The 26,512-nt window shown below is 37.5% G+C and overlaps 1 protein-coding gene across 2 annotated transcripts in view; it reads right to left on the reverse strand.

Annotated features, from left to right (window-relative positions):
* The window catches only part of LOC100581695 (cytidine monophosphate-N-acetylneuraminic acid hydroxylase), a 58,599-nt gene extending 32,662 nt beyond the window's left edge, over nt 1–25,937 (reverse strand). Inside the window, exons 1-4 of one of the 2 annotated variants that reach the window (XM_012509131.2) lie at nt 25,861–25,937; nt 25,400–25,603; nt 13,953–14,044; nt 1,041–1,150 (exon numbers count right to left, since the gene is read on the reverse strand). In XM_012509131.2, coding sequence (XP_012364585.1) covers nt 1,041–1,150; nt 13,953–14,044; nt 25,400–25,603; nt 25,861–25,937 — 483 coding nt within the window. Of the gene's footprint in view, nt 1–1,040; nt 1,151–13,952; nt 14,045–25,399; nt 25,604–25,860 lie in introns of those variants that run through there. The other variant, XM_030817390.1, reaches the window with a different exon arrangement.
* Between the last annotated feature and the right edge of the window lie 575 nt (nt 25,938–26,512).

Here is a 26,512-nt window from a genome sequence, read left to right on the forward strand (position 1 = left end):
CCCAGCACAGGTCATGACTTTATTCAAATATAAATTCTCATGGTTAGTTTTAGATGACAAACCAATTGGTTTACCTAGTTTTAGTTTATTTAAATTAGTTCCTAAACAGTTATTTACAGTCCACACTGAAGAATATATTTTGTGACCAGTCCTTTAAAGCAAACTTTACAAGGAAAGGCAGTTAGAGATGTTATCACAAACATTTGGGGATTTAAATGCCAGAGTGGCTGTGAATAGCAATATGAATGGATGATTCTCGTGAGTTTGGTGGGTTGACACAGCCATGCAGACTCAACTGACAACTGGCTAAACAGGCTTGCAAGACTTTCTCTTCTAAATTACCTGTTAAATAATTACTTCTTCTGGATGCCAAGGTCCTCTAAGAATGGATACAAACAATGACTTAGAGACTGGCACCATGGGGATTCCAAATCCATTCCTCATTCTCTTGCCACAGCCTGGCACCTCCATAGAAAAGGAATGTATTGAGAAGCAGAGATAAGGTAGCAGGAACGTCATGTGAAAAGCCAACAAAGTGGGTGAGGAAAGGTCAAAGCATAGATTAGTTTTTATTATGTCTATTCCGGGCAGGTTCTCATTTGTTTCCTTAAAAAAGTAGCTGCCCAAATATACACAAACTTCCTAAATACACGGAAAAATAAATTTTTGGTTGTGTGCCTCTCCCAAACTATTAAAGTGTTTCCTCTGAAGGAAATTCTCTTCTAAAGCTGGAAAATACAACTAGCCATTCTATCCAGTAGCGATCTGGCATCAAGGGTAATGTCAAATAGTTTTGCATGAGTTTCCTTAGGGATTTTTCCCGAAGTTTTGTATTGTTTTTTTCCTTGTAATCCCTGCCAAGTTCTGGGGGTTCCTTAAAGAATTTGTTTTATCATATGACTTTTTACCATATGTCCTAAATACCCATCTCAAAGAGTATTCAAGGTAATATAGGATGTTTATAGATATAGATGTGAAATGGACATCTTGGTCACATTTTTGTTTTTAATAATATTAAAAATTTTTTAATATTTCCTTACCTGGACTTCTCCAAAAGCCAACTCTTCAGGAGATCTGGGCTGTGAGTCCCAAGGGTTAGGAGGATTCAGTTCTAAAAGTAAAAGTCCGTTGTTTTCATCCATTTCAACAACTAGAATCAAATGAGAACAAATCTGGATTAATGACAAAAATGGCTTTTTAAAAGCATCACCGAAATAGAAATGCATGGTCTTCCAAAAATCAAAGGAAAATCAAAACAAAGGGTGCCGGTCCCTTAGATCAAGCAATATCTGCAGAGAGTACAACTTAAGATGAACACCAATTTATTTCTTTATTCATATGGCACTTACAGAACTTATGAGGTCTCAGTCATGTCAGGGATACACGTATACATACAAGACTTCCTTACGACTAAATAAATGATTGATAGAGATGACTTCGAGGCGCTATGGGAATGCACAGGGAGGGACATCTGATCTGCAAAAATGACACACATTCAGTAGAAATCATACTCTGAATTTTGATCTTTTCTGGGCTAGTGATACACAGTAAGATGCTGAGCAGCGGCAGCGGGTGCAGGTCCCAGTCAGCCATGTGCAATCACGAGGGTAAACACCAGATACTCTACAGTGGACCATGTTGCCAGGTGATTGTGCCCAACTGCAGGCTAACGTATGTGTTCTGAGCATGCATACGGTAGGTTAGGCTAAGCTACGATGCTTGGTAAGCTAGGTGTATTAACTACATTTTGACTTACAGTACTTTCAACTTATGATGAGTTTATCAGGACTTAACACCATGTGTAAGTTGAGGAGCATTTGTATACAATTCTGTTAATTAATTATACCTCAGTAAAGCTGAGGGAATAGAGAATAGCTATCCTGAAGCCCCACATTCAAAAAAGTGATTACTCTCAGGGCATTGGTGGGGGGATATGTGATATAATCAAGGAAAGATATATAAAGATATTCTGTTGTTAATGTTTTATGTCTTAAGCTGGGTGCTGGGTACATGGGTGTTCACTTAATTTTTAATACCTTTTAAACACTGCTTAAGACATGTAATAAAAATATTTTTCTTAGTCATAACTATCAGCTTATTTAATGGTGAAACACAAATGGCTTTCTTAATAAAATCATGAATACATAAAGAATGCCATTATTATTGAACTATGTTCCTGAAAATGCAATTGGTATAATAAAGGCACATATTATTATTTCAAGGTCATATGATTGCTGGAAATTAGTCATGAACTAGAAAAAATGCTGGCTTTGGGAACATCTGGGTGGGAATCCTATTTCTGCTGCTTATTAGCAGCATCCTGAGCCTCAGTTTTCTGATCTATAAAATTATGATACATACTTCATAGAGTTGCCATGGAGATTAGATGAAATAATTGATCCTAAAGTGTCTAGCACCATGCTTGGAACAGAACAGGCATTTAATAATAGTATTATTATGGTAATTATTTTATAGTTAAAGGAATATATAGAACTTTAAAAGTTCATTGTAGGACAAACAAACCTATATACTAGCAAACTCGTTAGAAAAATACAATTGTATTATGGAAGACCCTCAGGAAACTCTTGCACTGATACCCACCCCTTCTTCATAATTTTTCAAGAGACGCAGAAAAAAATAAGTCTGTAATTCTTCACTTGATCTTAGCCAAAAGGCCAAGAAGCAATTGTAACTCTTAATCATTGTTCTGAAGCAATTACCATAAAGATCTCTATGCCCCTTGCACAAAGATAAATTGCATAGATGCAACAAAGAAGAATGTGACATCTGCCAACTATTATAAATAAATTCATGAGAATATAGTATTATTAATTTGACCTTACAAGCTGATAAAATCTAGGTCATTTGGGTTATAATTTTATCCAGAAAAAAACAAATGGTAGTCCCTAAAATCTTTTTTAAGGAAGAATAATGAAGGTGAAATGGAACAAAAACATATCATAAAACTATAATAATGAAATCACTGATTATTGACATTAGGTCAGCCAAAAAGTGGATCCTAATTACGTTAACTGTTTATTCTAAAGAAGGCATCATAAATATGTGGAGCATCTAACATGGTGCTGTGGCAATTAGTTCTCTAAGTATTCTAGTTGATTAAGGACACAAAACGACCAAGCCATGAAAATGTATAAAATAGAATATCAAATATGAGAGGACTTTTAAATTTAACAGCAATGGAAATAATTCCAGTGGAAAATCTGAATAGATACAAATGTAAAATGAAAAAGTTCTAACACCAAAACAATTTAGCAAACACAATTTGCCAGACTATATTTAGTGAAATATTAGCATCATGTTTGATAGAAAAATGCAAGTAAAAACAATGAGATGCAATTTTTGCCTCAAATGAGAACAGTCTGAAAGACTAAGAATGTTCTGAGCTGGTAAGGTATGGGGAGAAAAGACATGCTCATATACCAGTCAGTGGGAGCAAAAATTTGTCAGTGTCAAAGAATGGATGGTAATGCTATACATATGAAAGAAGGAACATATGATGAACTTATTCATTCATTCATTCATTCGTTTAGGACATCAAGTGGAAAGGGTTGTGTTAGTCATACTTTCCAGTTCACGACATGTATTTGATCCATGCAAAGCTCTTTTCTTTTTAATCTTATTTATTTATTCCCTTTATCTCTAGTTCCCATTCTCATTTTCCTCCCCTCCAAGGTACCATTCTGAATGTTTGTGCAAAATATGTATTGTGTGTGTGTGCATTTTTTATTTATATAAATGGCATTAGGTCTCCAGTCTGTTTCTTACTCTTTTTCACTCAACACTATGATTTTGACACCCATGATGTTGCCATGTGTACATCTAGCCCACATCTAACTGCGGTTGAGTATTCCATGGTTCATGTCCACCACATTTTACACATTCACTCTCCCAGGGGTAGACTCCTAGATTCTGCCACAGCAGAATTTCTTTGAGGTATAAACAAGAGCAGGATTTATGGATCCTAGTATGTTCATAAACCTCATCAGGAGCCAGGCACAGTGGCACATGCCTGTACTCCCAGCTTCTAGAGAGGCTGAGATAGGAGGATCACTTGAGCCCAAGAGTTCAAGTCCAACCTGGGCAACGTAGCAAGTCCGTGGCCTTAAAAACAACAAAACGAAACAAAAAGAAACAAAAACAACAAACAAAAAACTCATCTGGCTAGTTACTGCCAGATTACTCTTCAGAATGGCTGCAACAGCCACACTCCCATCACATGGATGAGGACTTCTACGTCTCTGACAACGTTTGGCATCATCTTAGCTTCTAGCTTTTTACAACTTTAAATGATGTAAAGTGAAACCTGCTTGCTTCACTCGCAGTTTTCTGATTACTAAGTTTAGTAAGTATCTTCATATGTTTAATAGCCATTGGGGTTTATTCTGTAAAATGCTAGTTCATACTCTTTCCTCCCTTTTTATTTTTCTGTCTTTTTCTTGTCAATTTGCATTACTTCCTACTCTATGCTTGATGTTAATCCCTTGTTGATTATAAACATTGCAAAAAACTCTCAAATTGTCATTACGTCTTTTAATTTTGTCCATGGTCTCCTTCATTAAGCAGAAATCTTACGTTAATAAAATCATATTCATCCATATTTAAAATTTTTATTTGCCCTATGAGCTGTACTTTTGAAGTGTTATCTGAAGAGTGAAGAAGTGCCATCCTATCTCTAGATTGCAAAAATATACTCCTATATTTCTTCTATTACTTTCACATTGAGGCTATTGGGCCATGTGAAGCCCACCTTTAGGCTGAAGTATATGAAGTGTTGGTGGTGAATACTTTAATTTCCATACTCTTTTACCAGTAATTCAACTACCTTATGAAACAACTCCAAATACAGAGAAGCTCTTAAACACAAAAATACCAGTTTTAATTTTAAATAAAACTATGAAGATCTTAAACTCTAACAGAAAAATGGCTAAATATATTAGTTAATATATAATGTGAACATAAAATTATATGTGCATAGAATCTGACATTATGTCTAATATCATAATATTGACAAGATGCAAAAATGGTTTACACAAAATAACTGTTTGAAAAATTAAGCCTAACAAGAAGACTAGAGAATGGAACAGCTAGGGGAGAAGATTAACCGGGAATAGAAGACTTGAACAACACCATAAACCGACTGTACCTAATAGACATACAGAGAACACTTCATCTTGGGCCATAAAACAAGTTTCAATAAATTAAAAGTATCCAGATTAAATATCTTCTCTGAACACATTGAAACGAAATTATATATTAATAAGAGAAGAAAGTTGTGAAATTCACAAATGTGTAAATCAAACAACACACTTCTAAATAACAAATTGGTTAAGAAATAAAAAAAATTAGAGAACACTTTGAAACAAATGAAAACTAAAACACAATATGCCAAAACTTATGTAATACAGCTAAAACAATGCATGCATAAAAGTTTATACCTGTGGACACCTATTTTAAAAAAGAAGAAATATCTCAAATAAAAATACTAATCTTCCACCTTAACTAGAAAAATAAGAGCAAACTCAAAGTAAGCAAAAGGAAATAAAAATTAGACTAGAAATGAAATCAAAAATAAAAAAAGAGAGAAAAATCAAGAAAAACAGAAGTTAGTTTTTCAAAAAGATCAACACGTTGACAAATCTTTAGCTAGACTGACCAAGAAAAGAGAGATTACTAAATTACCAAAATTAAGAATGAAAGAGTAGACATTACTACTGATGTTACAGAAATTAAAAGGTTTATAAGAGAATACTATCAACAATTGTACTCCAATAAATTAGATTACCGAGATAGGAAAATTCCTGTGAAGATATAAATTAACAAAAATGACCTAAGAAGAAATAGAAAATATCAGCAGACCTATAATAAGTAAAGAGATTAAACTAGTAATCAAAGAGCTTCCCACAAAGATAACTCTAGGCCCAGATGGTTTCACTAGTGAATTTGACCAAAGGTTTAAAGTAGGATTAGCACCAGTCCTTCACAAATTCTTTCAGTAAACAGAAGCATATGGGCCCTTTGCCAACTCATTTTATATGGTCAGTATTACCCTGATATCAAAATCAAAGACATCACAAGAAAACTACAGACTAATATTCCTTATCAATATAGATGTAAAATATCTTAATAAAATGTCAGCAAATATAATTTAATGACATTAATAACAAGAGCTATATATACCATGACTAAGTGGACTTTATGCTACACTGGTTCAATATTTGAAAGATGCAAGGCTGATTCAACATTTGAAAATCATTCAATGTAACACACTGCATTAACAGAACAAATAGGGAAACCACATGATCATCTCAATTGACACAGAAAGGGCATTCAACAAAAATCCAACATCCTGTTATCATAAAACACACTCAGAAAACTAAGAATAGGCCGGGCGTAGTGGCTCATGCCTGTAATCCCAGCACTTTGGGAGGCCAAGGTGGGTGGATCACTTGAGGTCAGGAGTTCGAAACCAGCCTGGCCAACATGGTGAAACGCCGTCTCTACTAAAAATACAAAAATTAGCTGGGTGTGGTTGCACGTGCCTGTAATCCCAGCTACTTGGGAGGCTGCGCAGGAGAATCTCTTGAACCTGGGAGGTGGAGGTTGCAGTGAGCAGATATTGTGCCACTGCACTTCTGCCTGGGCAACAGAGCCAGAGTCCGTCAAAAAAAAAAAAAAAAAAGGCATCTAAGAAAACCTGACAGCTGTTTTCCCCCTAAAAGCAGGAACCAGACAAACAGTTTCCTTGGCTAAAACCTCCATTTCTACCTGGAGGTTTTAGCCAAGGCAACTGAATGGGAAAATGACATAAAAGGCATCCAGTTTGTAAAGGAAAAAGTAAAACTGTCCCTATTCACAGATGACACAATCTTGTATATAGGACATCCTAAGGTATCTACAAATGAAGCTATTAAAACCTTCAAAGGATACAAGATATTTTGAAAATCAGCGATATTCTATACTCTAGCTGTTAATTTTTAAATAAAATTTATGAACAATTCCATTTATAATAGCATCAAAAAGAATAAAATACTTAGGAATAAATCTTTAATCAAAGTAGTGTAAAACTTATACTCTGAGAACTACAAAATATGGTTGAAAGAAATTAAAGAAGACTTAATAAATTAATAGACATTCCATGTTCATGGATCAAGACTGAGTATTTATAAGATGGTAATACTCCCTAAATTGATCCACAAAGTCAACACAATTTTAATCACAATTCTAGCTGCTTTCCCCCCCCCCATCCCTCACCCCCTGGGAATTGACAAGCTGACCCTAAAGACTCAAGACAAGCTGGCCTAGAATAACTAACCAATCTTTAAAAAGAAAATAAAATTGGAGGACTCACAATTCCCAATTTGAAAAACTTAATACAAAGCTACAGTAATCAAAACAGTGTGGAACTGGCAGAAGGATAGACATATAAATCAATGGAATAGAGAGTCTAAAAATAAACCCTTATATTTATGATCAATTGCTTTTTCAACAAAGATGCCAAAACAATTCAATAGGGGAAAGAACAGTCTGTCAGAAAATGGTGCTGCAATTCATCCACATGCAAAAGAATGAATTTGGGCCCCTACATCACACAATGTACAAAAATTAACGCAAAATGGATCAAAAACCTAAATATAAGAGCTAGAACTATAAAACTCTTAAAACAATAGGAATACATTTTCATGACCTTGGATTAGGCAATTTAAATAATATTTCTTAGACTGGCCACACATGGTAGCTCACATCTATAATCCCAGAATTTTAGGAGGCTGAGGTGGGGAGATCTCTTGAGCCCAGGAGTTTGAGACCAGCCTGGTCAACATAGTCTGACCCTCTCTCTACAAAAAGATACAAAAATTAGCCAGACATGGTGTGTGTGCCTGTAGTCCCAGCTATTTGGGAGGCCAAGATGGGAGGATTGCTTGAACCCAGGAGGCAGAGGCTGGGGTGAACCGTAATCATGCCACTGCACTCCAATCTGGGTGACAGTGAGAGAAATGTATATATTTCTTAGACTCTCTCTTTCTTAGACTATTATCTATGTGTTTGTATGTTAGTGTAATAAGTACATTAGAATAAAAGACTTAGTTATTCTAACCATGTACTTTTTTAGATACCAGAAGCACAAGATTCAAAGAAAAAAAAATTAGATGTCATCAAAATTTAAAACTTTTGTGCTTCAAAAGATGTCAACAAGAAAGACAGACAATAACAAGTCTTGGTGAGGGTGAGGAGAAAGAGGGTCATACATTGCTAATGAGAATATAAAATGATGCAGTGCTTTTGAAAATAGTTTTACAGTTCCTCAAAGTTAAACATAGAGTTACCATATAGCCCAGCAATTCCATTCCTAGGTTTATAACCAAGAGAACAAAAAACACATGCCCACATAAAAATTAGATAAATATTCACAGGAAAAGTATTCATCATAGCCAAAATGGGGTATATCCACACAAGGAATGTTATTCAGCCATAAAAGTGAAGTAAATGAAGTACTAATATATGCTATGACATGGATGAATCTTGCAAACGTGATGCTAAGTGAAAGAAGCCACACACAAAAGGCCACATACTGTATTATTCCAATATATGAAATGTTCAGAATAGGAAAATCCATAGCGACAGAAAGAAGATAGGTGGTTGCCAGGGGCTTGGAGAAAAGGGGAATGAGGACTGACAATCATTACAGGGTTTTTTTGGGAGTGGCAGAAAATGTTTTGGAATGAGATAGTGGTGGTGGTTGCACAACGTGTGAATATTTTTTAAAAAAGGATTAATGTGTGCAGTTTAAAAGGGTAAATTTTGTGGTACACAGATTATTTCTCACCAAGAGGAAGAAGAGGAGAAAGAGAAAAGGAAGGAGGAGGGAGATGGGGAGAGGGAGGACAGCAACCACCAGAACAAAACATTCTAAAATGTTTTGGGTGATGCAAGTGTAGATGAGATTCTTCCTTCTACTCTTCTGAATTCCAACTTTTTAATTGTGAACATATATTATTTTTTATAAAAATAATAAAATCAGATGCTCATCACTGATAACATGTCCCCAGGTGGATCAAGCCCTTATCTTTCTCAGAATGTGGTATGAAATCCCTACAGCGTTGGTAGCACTGGACTAAAAAGTGAGCTCTGTTAACAAATGTTCCCTTCGTGGCAGTGTCTTCACTCCAGCTAAGGCTGAAACTCCCGGAGTTTGTTATTTCCTGTCCTCCCACTGACCCTGCTGCCAGCTCTGGCCCTGACTTTTGCCTGCATGGTGGTTAACGGTAGCCTCAATCTAATTTTCCAGTGCATCCAACTTCCTGCTGGGAGAGAAATCCCTCATTTCTGCTCCTGTGGTCCCAGTCTCAAGGATATATATGCAGATTATTTGAGACATATGTATACAAATAAATTATGCTCTGTGTAATAACTACCATGAATTTAACAGGCATTAAATTAAAATTTTTTTTACAACAACCCGTTTTTTGTAAGATGGCTACTAAAACTATTATTTCTATTTCACATTTGAAGAAATTAAAGCCCAAAGGGATCGACTAAATTGCCCAGTGTCCCCACACTGTGTATTGGAGCCTGGATCCGCACCCAGGCGAGAAGGCCCCATTGCCTTCGCTCTTAACACTTTGCTACAGTGTCTCTGTAAAGGTCTTGATCAAAAGATTTAGAGATTTTCATAAAAGCCCTAAGCAGTTGTAGATTACTTGGTTATATATTCATAAAGTTGATAGTCTCTTGTCCTTTCACTTCCACAAACTAACAGTGTTTATATCCAAACCTATGTTTATTATCAGTTTTATGTCAAATAAATTTAACAGTATTTGTATAGCACACAGAACCAGCTCCTAGTAATAAGGCAGCTGGCAAGCTTTCTGGGCTAAGTCAACAGATTCAGGGTGGAGTTCACTGGAGAAAACAGCTAGTGGTCCAGGTGTCCTATTTGAGATGAGGGAGGATGAATTTGTAGTCACAACACTTAGCAATTCTCCCAAAAATAGCATTCTGTTTCCTTGTAGTGAATGACAAAGGACACATACCTCAATAAGTAACACCTCTGTTTGTAGAACTGGGAGAATGCTGGCACGCACTCTTGTTTAAAAAGGCATTTGGTGTTGGTCTCACAGGGACACATGGGTGAGAGTGGTCACACTTATATAGCATGCCTATAATTTGAGCCTAAAAAATGTATTATATTCAAAGCCCACAGCCTGGAGGAATAGCCCAGTAAGATTCCAGCTCAGGTCCCTTCACAGGTAATCTAAGACTGCCCTTATATCACCCACATGTGCTTATGCATGTATTTTTTAAATAATTGAGTCATTCTATTTAAAATGTTTATAACATGCTTTTTTTGCTTTGTGTATCAAAAACAGGCTTGAGTGCAATGGTGTGATCTCAGCTCACTGCAACCTCTGCGCCTACTGGGTTCAAGTGATTCTCCTGTCTCAGCCTCCCAAGTAGCTGGGATTACAGGTGCCTACCACCATGCTCAGCTACTTTTTGTACTTTTTAGTAGAGACAGTGTTTCACCATGTTCTCCAGGCTGGTCTCAAACTCCTGACCTCAGGTGATCCACCCACCTCGGCCTCCCAAAATGTTGGGATTACAGGTGTGAGCCACCATGCCTGGCCTCACCCAGTGCTTCTATTCCTCCCCTCCCCTCATGCCTTCATCCAAGGTTCCTGACCCTTCCAGACATGGAGCTGGAGGAAAAAGGAGAGTTAAAGAAAGAGAGCAAGGGTCCTTTGGTCACAGAGCAGTAGCACTATCTGAGCTTGGCTTTTGCTTAAAGCTGATTCTAAGGGATACCTCAGTGGGTTATTGCGAGAATCCACCCAATTGCTTGGAAACACCCACCTGAAGTTCTCTGCACCTGGGTATCTCTATGCTACCTGGTTACTTATGCTTTCCTTAGCCCCTAGCAATGTAGCAATACATCCAACTTTTCTCTGCAGGCCTTTTGGACCTAGAATGACTCTAGGTTTATGCCTCCCATTCATGGTCCACATCACATCCATAGGAAACACTCAACTGTTCTAGCCCCACTGAATTCTGGGAGTGCCAGTGTGCCTAACACAACCTCTTCTCCTTCAGCTTGTCTGTCACAGCTACACGACCAATCTTTCACCCTTGAGATTTCTCAGGGGAGAATCAGACACCAGCCCACTGTGTCCCTTAACCTTGAACACATATCAGACTCTCCAGGTGGGGTCCAGCTAAAGTCTGGCCTAAGGAGACGGGCAGGCATCTCTCAGAAGTTGCCCCTGCCCTGCAAGGGGCATGGACTCTCAGTACAGCTTTCCAAGTAACTCTTCCTAAGAAGTTATATTTCAAACTCCTCTTCTATGCTTTAGTATTCTTTGTAAGGGTGAGGGATTTAAGAATGATCTACTGGTTCTCAGCCTCTTTGTAAATCCTTACTCAGAACTTCAATTTGGAATAGGCATCTGTTGTTTTGCAACCTCGACTTCCATTTCGCCATCCTATTACAAGGTATTGCATATGTTGTATATTTAGCATTTTCCATTTTTACATATAACCCAATTTTCCCAGGCCTCACCAGATCGAGAATATAAAATAAAGTCGCAGTCTATCTTTATGCACAAATGATGATGGCAAGAGCCCCAACTGTTTTGCTGACTAGAAATTAGCACATTTTCAAGTGTCCCGAATGTATTTTGGGGACTTCCCCAAAAGCATGCTACACACATGCCCACAACCCGATCTGTAACTGCTTGGTGTCTGCTTTTCCCTCTTTTCCTACTCTGGCTTATAATCTTCCACTTTGTCTGCCTAGGAGTTTGAGGAATGTCAGATCATTGCTAGGTTCCAAGGGTAGGTAGAAGAATAGCCTCCAATTGTGTGCCACATGTGGTCACCAGGACGTGAAATGGCTCTTCTTTGTCAGATAACGAGTTCTGGCCATCTCCTACTTCCCATGAATCCTCCAACTCTCTCCTAAAAATAGTGCCATTATTTTTCTGATTGCCACTTTCCTGAGCTTGGGCAGTCCAACCTGGTCTACGGGCCAGAATAATTCCCATTTTTAGCTCCCCACAAACCACAGACTCCACCACCCAATTTCCCTTCCTTTTTCTCCCTCATGCCCAGGTACAAAATAGAAATCTCTGTGTTTATTAATGGATGGGAGGGAAAGAGAAGTTGAAGTCTCACTAGCAGCTTCTGGGTCAAAACTTTGCTTGTTAGGGATATTCAATATTATCTTTCTTTTACTTTCTAAGTTCAAGAGCTATTCAGAAAAAAAAGCAAAGTGGAGGACAATGTATACAGTCTGCTACTAAGGAAGGGGATATTATAAATATGCACTAGTTTATAAATGAAAAGATACCTCTAGGAGGACCCACAAGAAACTAAATAATAATGATAGTTGCTTCTAGAGTGGGAACATGGTGACTGGGGATCAGAGAAGGAGAGAAAATTTAGTTTTTGCTGTATTTAATTTTGTACTTTTTGAAAATTGTACATGTGCATGTATACCCCAAAGAAATTAGCAGCTTGCAAATAGATAACTCATTTTAAGAAGAGAGAAGACAACGTTCAAGTTGAAGCCTGCAATGCCAGACCATCCGTATCCATTTGCAAAGAAAAAATTAATCTTGTTTATGCCCTAAATGAAGAGGACTAACAACTAACAGCACGAACAATAGCCAACACCATAGGCATCTTAATTGATTCAGCTTACACAATTCTGACTGAAAAATTGTAGTTGAGCAAACTTTGCACTTGATGGCTGCCAAAACTATCCAGATCAACTGCAGACAAGAGCAGAGCTCTCAGTGGAAATTTTAAATGAGTGGGATCAAGATCTTGAAGCATTTCTTCGAAGCATTGTAACAGAAGATTAAACATGACTTTACCAGTATGATCCTGAAGACAATGCACAATTAAAGCAATGGCTACCAAGAGGTGGAAGTGGTTCAGTCACAGCAAAGCCAGACCGCTCAAGAGCAAAGGTCATGGCAACAGTTTGTTGAGATGCTCAAGGCATTTTGTTTGTTGAATTTTTGCAAGGACAAAGAGTGGTAACATCTACTTATTATGAGAGTGTTTTGAGAAAGTTAGCCAAAGGTTTAGCAGAAAAATGCCCAGGAAAGCTTCACCAGAATCACACCACAAAAATGCCTCTTGCTCATTTCTCTCATCAAACAAGGGCAATGTTGTGAGAGTTTCTGTGGGAAATCATTAGGCATCCACCTGGTTATGGTCCCAATTTGGCTTCTTCTGACTTCTTTTTCTTTCCTAATCTTAAAAAAAAATATTTATGTTGGGTGCGGTGGTTCATGTCGGTAATTCCAGTACTTTGGGAGGCTAAGGCAGGTGGGTCACCTGAGGTCAGGAGTTCTAGACCAGCCTGGCCAACATGGTGAAACCCTGTCTCTACTAAAAATACAAAGCTGGGCGTGGTGGTGGGCACCTGTAATCCCAGCTACTTGGGAGGCTGAGGCAGGAGACTTGCTTGAACCTAGCAGGTGGAGGTTTCAGTGAGCCAAGATCACACCATTGCACTCCAGCCTGGGCGACAAGAACAAGTCTCCATCTAAAAACAAAACAAAACAAAACAAAAAAACTTTAAAGGGCACCCATCTTTCTTTGGCTAATAATTTTAAAAAGACTGCATTTATATGGTTAAACTCCCAGGACCCTCAATTCTTTAGGGACAGACAAAATTGCTGATATTATCACCTACAAATGCGTCTTGGCCTTGATGGAGCTTATGTTGAGAAATAAAGCTTACATTTTTTATCTCTTAATTCCATTTTTCCACAAAATTTTTAAAGTCTCCTTGTACTTAAAAAGAGATCTAACAGTTTAAAATCAGAACGTATCCTAAGCTTCAAGTGAGATTAGAAATAAGTTGACAAGAACCACAATAACAATAATAGCAGAATACATTTATCGATATTGATGGTATTTACCCAGCTCATCTTGACAGAAGCTTTCCGGAGGGTTGATATACTTCATGGTGCTCACATCTAATTTCCAGTTGTGCTTTGTGCACCTAACAGACCTGCATGAAAAATTGTACTTAAGTTTATGAAATGGTAAAAATAAAAATTAATCTTTATTAGGCTTAAATGTATTCTTTCATAATATTAAATTATAATGGAATTAGTTGGTTGAACACAAAATACATAAAACAACAACTATCGATAGCTAATACTTAAATGTTCAAAAAAAGCCTAATCATCAATAGGTAATTTTAGAAATAAAATTAATAAATTGAAGATAAACTCCATGTCACAAAATGACACATTTTTGAGAACAGAGACAGCAGAATAAAGAAGTCTTCAGAAACACCTCTTTTATAAAAGCCAAGCTGGATAAGATCCAACTGGGGCCAATACAAGGAAAAACTATAGTAGTAAATATATATCTGTAATTTATATCACTCTAAAATCCTTGACCCCTAGAATAGTCAACCAAAGGTTACATATTTCAAAGAGAAAAGATCTTATATAGTTTAAGATTTTAGAGCATATATGTGAGATGAAATACAAGATGCTCAGTTAGATATGGATTTCAGATAATGAATTTTTAAATATGCTTTCTATAATATTTAAGACATATTTATTCAGAAAATTAGTTGATAAATCTGTAATTTCAATTTAACCAAGGGTCTTGTATTTTTATTTAACACTAGCAACCCTGTTTTAGCATGAGAACCAGACTGTAACAAAACAGGTTGCTCAGTATCTTTTTCCCATCTTCCCACAACTTTGAGGGGGACGGAGTGGCTAGAGGTGGGATATAAATAGTTCCATTTTTTCTATTTTGGTGGTGTTTCTGGTGATGTTTTGTTGGTTTTAAGAGTTAAAGAATTTTTTTAAATAAAGAAATCTGTCGCAAACCAGAAACACCAAATTTTTTAAAACTAAAAACATCTACTTTAACATAAGTGAATCATGCTGACATTTCTGAACTTCATTATATCCAGAATTATTTCATGTTCTGCAAGTTATGAAGCAAAAAGCATATTTCACGCTTCAATTTATGAAGGATTATTTTATGACTCCTTTCTCATTGATGAGTAGCCAACAACCTTTCAATTAATTCTGATGGAACATTCCAACTGCAGCTATTCAGCATGCCAGGCCATGAAAGGGAAAATTGGCAGAACCATGTGCTCATAGATGACAGGGAGACAACAGCTTTCCACTTAGAAGAGGTTGTGAAAAATTGATAGGCTTTAAAAATGAGAATCATGGCTTATAAGATTTGTTGATCTTGGTTGTGTTGAGAAGAAAAATGGCTGAATAATGGTGGGTAGAACACGTAGGTCTCTGTTCTTGGCTGTAACCTAGAAGCTAGAAAAGACAGTTTCTTCAGATAAATAGCTACAAAGAGAATCCAGCTATAATTTACTGAACTCAGAGAAATGGATGGGAGAATATAGAGCGTAAGTTAACATAGAAATGCAGTTTCAACATACAAATGCTTGGTGAGCTGCATCTGGGAATAAAGCTGGCAGAACCTGCTTCCTCATGGGCAGGGGAGCTAAGAGGAGAGGACTAATGTGTCGACAGAATAGGTCAATCACCTGCAAGGCTTTGAATGAAGAAGAGAAAAGCTAGTCTGTGGCAAAGCAATCACTATACTTAGATGAGCATATTAGATACAAAAACAATCTGAGTTCCTGTAAATAAGTCCCTCTATATAAGCTACACAAGAAGCTCATTGCAGAGAAATAAAATAGTAACTATAATTCACTTTTTTGAGGTGCTTGCCATATACAACCATATGGCATTCTTTTAAGTTTTTTTTTTTTTTTAATGTATTTGGCATCACTTAATCCTCTCAGCAACCTGACAAAGTAGGTAATATTTTCATCCTCATTTTAGAAATGAGAAGACCGAGGTCCAGAAAGGCTAAGAAACCTGTCCAGCGTTATGACCTAGCTAGTAAGTGGTGGAATCAGGCTTCTAAACCAGGTAGTCTATAAGGAGAGATGATGCTCTTAATCAGTAAACTTTAAGGCCTCCTTAAATGGCTGGCTAAGTGGCGCTCTGTGAAATGGCACACTAAGTTAAAAAACTAGGAGAGGAAACCCAGAGTCTCAAAGCTGTAACCGTTGGAAGAGAAAACCCCAACACCTTGAAGTGCTGGTGGAAGTTTACCAGTGACAGAGCTTGGTCTGAGGCTTCACTGACTTGAATCCACCCAGAAGATGGAAGAACATCAAAATGGGCCATCAGGGAATTACCCAGAGGTTCTCCTAGAGCAGAGTTGCCAGCTAAAAGGGTGTCCCATTAACTACTTTGGACATATTTATACTAAAAATACATTAGTTTTTAAAATCTGAAATGCACATTTAACTGGGCATCCTGTATTTTTATTGGTCAAGCTGGCAGCCCTATCTGAGGAGCCAAGCAAGCTACAGGTGCAATACTGGTATGAAAGGAAAATATCCTGGGCCCCCCAAATCACTAAGCTAAAAGGGAAAGTCAAGCTGGGAACTGCTTAGGGTAAACCTGCCCCACATTCTATTCAAAGTCACCCCTCTGCTCACACCGAGATAAATGCATATCTGATTGCCTCCCTTGGAAAGGCTAATTAGAAACTCAAAAGAATGCAATCATTTATCTCTTATCTACCTATGACCTGGAAGCCCCCTCCCTGCTTCAAGTTGTCCCGCCTTTCCAAACCGAACTTTCATCTTACATATGTTAATTGATGTCTCATGTCTCCCTAAAATGTATAAAACCAAACTGCGCTCTCACCACCTTGGGCATATATTGTCAGGGCCTCCTGAGGTTGTGTTATGGCCAAATGTCCTCAATCTTGGCAAAATAAACTTTCTAAATTAACTGAGACCCGTCTCAGATTTTCAGGGTTCACATTTTGGTAACCATAAAGGGATTCTGAGTGGAGATGCCCCTGACCTTTGACAAATCTATGCTTGGTACCAGCATGAGCTAACTTTATGGCTTAAACCAATAGGACAATTTGCTGAGGCCTGAGAGCACCCCCTCCAGAGAATCCCTGATCTCCCCAAATGTGGTAGAGATCTAAAGTTTATTTTGCTGGAAAAAAAAAAAAACAAGTAAAACTCCAAAAAAAGTTTTACTTGCTTCCAAAAAGGAAGGCAAGATTTCCTGTTTCCATGGCTATGGAAGACAGGTAACTCCTTTATGGAGTTTGAGCTCGCTTCCAACAGGGAAGATGAGTTTTTTTTTCTCTGCTTCTAGGATGGTAGAGAGCAGTCTACACCCTGAGACCCATCCCTAGGTAAGTAACTGAATTGGGGTTTGTCTTGGCTAAAGTTAAGATTAACAACCAGCTGGTCTTAATTTCTCCTTAGAGTATTCAGTAATGATATAAGTTGTGTGATTGTTTTGCTTAACTGTTTTTGTTGTTGTTGTTCATTCCTGTTTTCATTGTTGTTTCGGACTTTTTCCCATTGGGTTTGATCAACTCTACCCAACTTGATCAAATCCAAAGGAAATTCCAAATTATGGGGAACAAGGCCTCTGAAGTGGCTAAATTCATACACACACACACACACACACACACACACACACACACACACACGTGGTATGGGGTGGAGGGGATAAAATGGCCAGAAAAAGGAAAAAAAAAAAAAAAAAGACGAAAAATTTTGTATTCTAAGGGGCTTCATTTACATAACAAGGCCACCTTTTTGTTAGCCAGGCCAAACTGAAAGAGCAATAGCTGTACTTCTGAAATAGCAGCAATTTGTCCTAGCTGAAATATGGTAATGAGATTTTAAAAGTTTTTTTTAAAGGAGCTCAATGGTTAAAAGTCAGCTTAATTAAAACCTAACATCCAAGATATGTGTGTGTGTGTGTGTACACGCATATGTGTGTGTTTGTATTTAAAAGGCCTTCGTGTTTTTGTTTTTCTCCTGGGACCTTGTCTTTTTTTTTTTTTTTTTTTTTAGCAAAAGTTTTTTTTCTTCTCAGTTGGCAGAATTCTGTTTTCTTCATTTACTTCTACTATCTCTCCTTTCTCTTGCACCCTCTGCTGCATGGAGGACCTAAAATAGTTTATAATAGCCTGAGGTTCCTTAAAGAAAATGGAGAAGGCACCAGACTCCCTTTCCAGGGAAAACAATTTTTTTCAAGAATGTAAACAGACAAGTTTGTCTCAGTTCTTGAACAGCTTACTTTTGTATTGTGTTACTTTTTTTTTTTTTTACTAAAATAGTTATTGCAACAGAGGTAACTCTTGGGTTTTTTTTTTTTTTTTGAGACAGAGTCTCGCTCTGTCGCCCAGGCTGGAGTGCAGTGGCGCAGTCTCGGCTCACTGTAAGCTCCGCCTCCTGGGTTCACGCTATTCTCCTGCCTCAGCCTCTCCGAGTAGCTGGGACTACAGGCGCCCACCAACACGCCCGGCTAATTTTTTTTTTGTATTTTTAGTAGAGACGGGGTTTCACCGTGGTCTCGATCTCCTGACCTCGTGATCTGCCCGCCTCGGCCTCCCAAAGTGCTGGGATTACAAGCGTGAGCTACCGCGCCCGGCCTGGGTTTTTAAAGAAGACTGTGGTTTAGACACTTAGAAATGTTTTTAATTTTTTTTTTTTTCTGAGTGCACTGTAAAAGCACCACGTGGTCTAATCTCATATTAATTCTCCCTTTTTGGAGATCCAGGATTCAGTATGGGCTCTGCCCAGAGCTCAGAGATCCAGTTAAAAGATAGGTAGTCATTCCCTACCTAAATAAAATTAGTCTCCTTATAGAATCCTATGCTAGACTTCTAAAATTTTATGTTTAATTTGGCATCCATTTTTAATCTCCCTCTAACACCACCAGACTTTTTCCTCTCTGTACCTTATGATGTAAATTTTGCTATATGATTTTCACCCGAGTTGTTTCCTTTAGTATGCAAATTTAAGGCTATTTAGCTGACAACTGCCTAGGGTTGTGAAACAGTTTGTCAGGAATCTGAAAAGTCTAAGGGGAAAAAAAGGTTTCTATAAATCTATAAGATGTACTTCTATCAGCATGCCCAATATATCTATGTATTTACGTGTTGTGTACACAGTGTTTCACTACTGAAAATACGTAAAAGAGCTCTAATTAATTGGCTTAAGAAAGTAAAAGTGTTGGCTGGGCGCAGTGGCCCACACCTGTAATCCCAGCACTTTGGGAGGCCCAGGCGGGTAGATCACCTGAGGTCAGGAGCTTGAGACCAGCCTGGCCAACATGGTGAAACCTCTTCTCTATTAAAAATACAAAAAAATTAGCCAGGCATGGTGATGTGCACCTGTAATCCCAGCTACTTGGGAGGCTGAGACAGGAGAATTGCTTGAACCCAGGAGGCAGAGGTTGCAGTGAGCTGAGATCACACCATTGCACTCCAGCCTGGGCAACAAGAGCAAAACTCTAACTAAAAAATAAATAAATAAATAATACATAAATACATAAATAAATACATTATCAGGAGAGAAGAAAAGACTAGTAAAATGCTTTTTCAACTTTACATAACTTAAGTAAAATTTTTAATAAATAAGCTAGCTTTAAAAATTATTGGTAAAGTAATATTAGAAATGTCTTAAGAATTGCCAGCATACATTTTTTGTTTACATTTATTAATCAAGCAGTTTAATAGTTATCCCTGCCAAATACTATAAGGTGTCAAACTTTGGTATAGGGGTTACAAAACTATAAATCCAGCCCGAGACAGAATGATCTTTACTTGTGTAATAAGTAAATAAGTAAATAAGTAAATTCATAAATAAGACATTGATATTAGTTTAATTAAAATAGCAACATCTTGAATTTAGTAAGATTACCATAACTTCTAATCTTGTAGCTTTAGGCAGTCTAGTTCACAAGCAGTAAGGTTTGTTTTGGGAAAGGACTGTTACCGACTTTGTTTCAAAGCTAAACTACAAACTAAGTTCTTCCCAAAATTAGTTTGGCCTACCTACAACGAGAAATGAACAAGAACAGCTTGGAGGTTAGAAGCAAGAGCAGGATGGAGTCAGTTAGGTCAAATCTTTTTCACTGTCTCAGTTATAATTTTGCAGTGGCAATTCCATAACTTCAAATAATGACAGTCGCAGTTTTTACAAGTGATCTAGGTAAATGATTAAAATAATTAGGTAAATGTAATAGGATAAATACTTGTAGACAAACTCATTATAATTTAGAATCTGAAGTTATATTAAATAATAGATATTTCATTATTTGGGCATTTTCTAATAAAAATATTTGTAGAAAAACATTCTTTCTAAAAAAAAAACAACAGTATGTCCTTTTAAAAAAGGTGAACAATTTTTGTCTAATTCAAAGCTTATTTAAAGGGCATGTATAAAACAAGGTAAAAGGAACCAAGAAATAAAAGATATGTAAAGAAAGTTATAAAAATAAAGAGCTTTTTTTGGTAAGAAAGCTTAAAGAGAAATAATTTCATATGAGAAAGGATCTTGTATGGTAAATTTAGTCCTAGAGTAAAATGACTGTTTAAGAAAGAAGGATGTTCAGCCGGGTGCAGTGGCTCAAGCCTGTAATCCCAGCACTTTGGGAGGCCGAGGCGGGTGGATCACCTGAGGTCAGGAGTTCGAGACTAGTATGGCCAACATGGCGAAACCCTGCGTCTACTAAAAGTAAAGTTAGCCGGGCATGGTGGTGTGCACCTATAATCCCAGCTACTCAGGAGGCTGAGGTAGGAGAATCACTTGAACCCGGGAGGCGGAGGTTGCAGTGAGCTGAGATTGTGCCATTGCACTCCAGTCTGGGCAACAAAGTGAGACTCCATCTCAAAAAAAGGAAAGAAAGAAAGAAAAAGAAAAAGAGAGAGAGAGAGAAAGGAAGGAAGGAAGTTAGTTCAAGACAAACCAGTAAGCCCAAGCATGTCATGAATCTGTATAAGTCACAATAAGAGGATTTATAAAAAACAAAACAAAACAAAAACTTTTATATGATCAAGTTGCCTATGCTTAAAGGGAAATAATAATGGTCTTTCTAGAGGTTGGGTTTGATGTTAAAAAAAAAAAAAAATGCCACTTTTACACTTATATTACATTGCGCTGGTTTTGCTTTTCTCTCCTCTTTTAAAAAGTGTGAAATAGTAACACCCTCCTTCAACTCATTTTTAGCTCATATAAGTTTTTTTCCCTGCTCAGTTTCCTTTTTTGGTGGCCTGATGCTAACAACATTTCCTTAAAGGTCTAAAGGGATTGTTTTCTTCCAACATAATATTCTGTGCACTGCAGAAGGTATTTTCTTTTGCCTTTTGGTAACTGGCCTAACAGATTTTACATTTATCAAAATAACTCTCATGCCATTATTATTAAGTTTGGTTTGCTTAGGAAAAACTGAGATTTAAAATCTTTTTTTAATTAAGGTTATTACATTCTTGTATCTTCCTGTATGTGCTTTTAAAGTCCTCGTGACATTGAGTTACAGGGCTTTGACTCCTGGGTCTAAAAAGAACACCAAGTCCTGCTAAATCTTAAACACTGACAGCAATTAAAACCTCATCTCCAGGCCCCCTAGAAGATGCCAATCAAAATAAACTGCATTCCTGAGACACAGGGCCAGAAATTAAAGGCATTCAACTCCTCAAGGCCCAGGGGCCATTGCAGAAGAGGTGGGCTTGTGAGATCACAAGGGTTAATTTTTAGAGATAAAATGAGTTCAGTTTCTCTATAAATTAACCATTAATGTCAAAGGCACACTGATGCAAGATCAGCATATCAACCCCTGTGTCAAATTAACAAGGTTTTCTTGAAACATTAACCAACTCCTTAATAAAGGTTACAAAGATATAAAAGGCTCATGGAAGATATATCTTATGATCAAGATTAAACCTTTACAGATTGTTTATAAAATTTTGAAAAACAAATTGGCTTCATGCTGTTTTTTTATTAGGGCTTACTGTTAAGAAAATTAAGTCTTCTCTCTCAAAGAATTAAGGTTTTCTCCCTTTTTTTTTGAAATCCTTATCATTTTGGCTGAATGAATGACTTATTTTACAATGACCTGTAATCCTATTTTGTGATATAAAGTGTTTAAAACCTTTGATATTTGACAAACTTTCCAAACTCAAATTATACATTATGTCTTTTTCTGACCTAATTAGTCCTTTAAGATGTTATTAATGGGTTCCCTAAAGTCCAAAAATGACATATTTGGCTTTTTGGTATGAAAATTACACAGGAAGCATTGTCCAATATGAAATAGTGTTTGGTTTTCTTTGGGCTGTATTTGTATAAATATGTTATTGGTATACATTCCAAAATTATGGGAAACTCCTATTATTCTGATACGACACAGTGTATGTTATCAGTAATAATTATAATTTTTATGTTAAATTATTGTGTGCCACAGAGGTAACAAAATGTCTTTGACTATGGCTGCCCTAAAACTTTTCATTATTCACAGATGATTGTCATCTTTTTTTGGTCCTTTTCAGAGATGGTTTTATAATCAGCTATAAAACTCTTAACAGGTGCTCTTGAATGTGTGTTTCTGATAGCTCTGGAGACTGTGACATCAAAATAGAGAAAAAACTTTGAGGACTCATGGAGAGCTGAAATATTCATGAACATCAAGCAGAACAAGAATTAACTGCATGGACTAAACTAATAGAAGTTTGAAGTAATCTTTTTTAACTTTTTGCTTAAAATGTTGCTGATAATTTGTTTTTCAGAATCAAGAAATTTTAAGTTATTTACAGCTTTTTAACAATTGAGTATACTCCTTTGAACAAAATTTGGAGCATATTTGTTTTTAAAACTACTTGATTTCTACAGAATTTGGAACCTATTTGTGAGTATTCTTTACTTACGACAATACAGTTATTTGCATAAGTGCAATAATCTGTTTTCATTTGTAACAGGACACATTTGAAGAAACTGGTTATTTTACCAAGGCTTTGAATTAAACTTGACTTATGGAGCCAATAAAAAGTCCCTTGGAAAAACCAGCCTCATACCTTTGTCTCCACAGTCCCTGTACAGGGTTCCTGACCTGTGGTAAGTAAAGAATGTCACTTTCTGACAGGCCCAGGAGCCCCAAGTTTTTCTTAGGAGCTCGAAAGGAGAGGAATTCACCCAACTCATAGGTATTTCATGGTACAAATCCATGGCTGGGCTGGGCTTTAAAAAAGTCTTCTCTGAGATTCCTTCTGTGGAAAAAGTTCCATCAAAGCCAATTTAAAAGCTTATGTAAAAAATAATTATTCTTGCTGCATTGTATACAAAAAATTAGGCCAAGTCTAATAAAGAAAACCAGTCCTGCCATGATTTGTCTTTAATAAAAATGGGAAAGGGGAGAGAGAAAAATTATGTTTCAAAAACTATAGTACATGTGTTGTTAGGTTCTAGTCTTGTGTAATGTTTTTCAATTTTTATTATTTTCTACAGTTTGGACTGAATTCTAATTTTTCTTGGCTACATGTCTTCAAAATAACGTTTTCAATTTTTTTCCTTCTTTTTTGCCTCCATTTTTCTAAATTTGGAGTCACTGGAAAGTAAGATGTGCTTTCATAAAGCCCTGTGAAATGAAGCTAGACAACTTGAGCTTCAGAAGAAAATAACAGCGACCTATTTACATACATAAGCCACTTTCATACCTGCCTACTGATGTATGGACTTCAGAGTAATGTGGCATATATCTATTTTCCAGAATTGTTCTTTTGTTTATTGTTGTGCTCCCCCTATTTTCTCTTCACAGGACATGAGACTTCACAACCTTCTAAAAAGGAGCTTTCCTAATAACTCGGGACCTACCTATCTAGGAATAAACCATCCTAGCTATGAGAGATCAGATGAAACCTGAGGCCAGAGACTCATTTTCTTCTAAAATGCTTTCTCCAACAGATTTTTAAAAAGAAAAGGGGGGAAATGTGAAAGGAAAGTATTTTGGGCCCCTCAAATCACTAAACTAAAGGAAAACGTCAAGCAGGGAACTGCTTAGGGTAAACCTGCCTCCCATTCTGTTCAAAGTTATCCCTCTGCTCACCAAGATAAATGCATATATCATTGCCTTCTTTGGAGAGGCTAATTAGAAACTCAAAAAAAAAAATGCAACCATTTGTCTCTTATCTACCTATGACCTGGAAGCCCCCTCCCTGCACCTTTCCAGACCGAACTAATGTTCATCTTACATGTGTTGATTGATGTCTTATATCTCCCTAAAATGTATAAAACCAAACTGTGCTCTGATCACCTTGGGCACATGTTGTCAGGACCTCCTGAAGCTATGTCATGGGTGCACGTCTTCAACCTTGGCAAAATAAACTTTCTAAATTAACTGAGACCTGTGTCAGGTCTTCAGGATTCACAGTGGTTAGTTAGCATTTAAAAATCAAATAACATGAGGGGCTGGGCCCTGATACGAGGTACAGAGCAAAGTAAATCTGTGTGAACGTTAGAGAACATTCTAGATTTGGGTAACACGTAACTCGTGGACAACTACTCAGCTCTCACTCTGAATACACCAGCACTAAACTACCCCTAAATGGCCTGAGAAACAAGATTGACAACACAGTGGAAGAAAAAAGCCTAGTACCAAGTGACTAAAGACACATAGGGCAAATTAGGCTAAAGCAAAGCTTGAAAGGTGGGGGTAAACACTCACAGAGTTACTGGTGTTGAGAATTAGACTGACAAAGCACATGCCCAACAGCCCTATCCGGCTCTGCCAGGCAATGCTGCTATTTCTTTGGCAGTCATTGAGAAAAAAAACTAACAAAACAATCCTGTCCCGGTATTGCTGCTGCGCTGGGGAGAGGTGATCTATACAGAGGGGAGAGAAGGGGAAGGGACAGTAGAGGAGAGGAGGGGAAGGGAGAGTAGAGGAGGGGAGGGGATGGGATGGAAGTTGGCAACAGCATCAGTTCTTCTAAGAAATGATCAGAAGAGTCACTGTTCAGGGCAGGAACAGTCGGGGCCCTGCTATTTTTGTTTAGTAATCACAACTAGCCTCCCAGGAAAATTCTATCTGCTCTCCAGCAGGCTTTGGAAAAGAGCCCCCCTATACACACATGCACACACACATAAGCATGCGCGCGCGCACACACACACACACACACACACTTCTGGGAGAGAGGCGAAGGAGACCCATAGGAGGCTTGGGTCTTTGAATACCAAACCAGGTAAATGTGTGCTTTCCCTATGCACACCCAAAACACACACACACATACACACATACCCCAGAGAGGTTTTACTATTTATCAAGCCGGGAATAAATTTTAAATTAGAGTTCTTAGAGAGGAAAATTAAATAGAACATATAACTTTTAGATCAGAGAAATGGCCTAAACACCCAAGAGTAAAATTTTCTAGGGGAAGTAATTTGCTTATTGGTTCATTTAAAATTTCTAGATGAACACATTTCCTGCCAAATCTAATTGCAAGAAAGGTCACCAGTGAGAAAGCAAAGGACTCTTCGTACCTTCCGGCTAAATCCTCGATATCTTTTATGAACAGGCCTCCTTGGTGCTTGCACATATTCTTGCATGCCCTCAGTCGGCTCTTATTCTTGTACAAGATGTAGTCTTTGCCAGTGCTCTTATTGCGAAAGAAATTGATTCCTTCCTTAAGATTGGCAACTTCAACAGGTGATAAGCACAACAGGATCTCAGTTGTTTGTTCAATGCTGTGAAAAGGCAAACATTTTGAGGGGGAAGGTTAATAATGTTAGGTTTTAAGAGATAATCATTTCAAACTGACAGCTCAAAGCTCAAAACCCCTTTTCCCTAAAATACTTTCTAAGCCCCTTGCATTCCAAGTACCCAGGTTTGGTGGCTACCTGAGGATGCATTTCTCCCCACCTTGATATGAATGTAAATATACATCTTACTTGTTAAATATGCCTCTCCAGTTTTCTAGAGAACTAATAGCCCTCTTACTTGCCTGCCCATCGTCTGCCGGTTCCTCTCCCTGGGTATTTTGAAAGAACAGCAGTTGCTCGTTTCGTTTCTGTTGCTCATTTGCTCCCCTAAGGCACTAGTCAGCCTGAAAGAGGACGTTTAAGGTATTTCCCTTAACAGTTACTGGTTTCCTTTGACAGTTTTCTCCCTCTACCACAGCTCTTTTAGAAGTCTAACACCATACTCAATCCTGAGAAGCCACTGTGCTGTCCCTCCCATCTCTGCTCTTTCTCATCTGGACTTCTCTGCCTAGAACGCAGTTTCTCTCCTTCACCACGCAGCATCAGTCTTGGTTCAAATAGAAATGAATCGTCCCCTTCCTGGTTAAGCCTTCCAAGACACACCCCAGGTCCAGGCTGGCATTCTTGGTGTACATCCCTCTTCTGTAGAACATTATAACATTGTAACTGGCACACTGCCTTGTTTACTTACATATAGGCACTTTTGAAAGCACTCTATATCTTCCTTCTGCCCCTACCACTTAGCCCACTGCCTTTCACAGGATATGTCTTCACTAGCTCTCTACTTAATCAGCCTTCCCACTGCACTCAATTTGATTAATTTACAAAAAGCTCCAGCAGCAAACGAAGCATTTGAATCTTTCTTTTTTTTTTTTTTTTTTAAGGAAACTAGCC

The sequence above is a fragment of the Nomascus leucogenys genome, chromosome 8, assembly GCF_006542625.1.
Source record: "Nomascus leucogenys isolate Asia chromosome 8, Asia_NLE_v1, whole genome shotgun sequence".
Lineage (NCBI taxonomy): Eukaryota > Metazoa > Chordata > Mammalia > Primates > Hylobatidae > Nomascus > Nomascus leucogenys.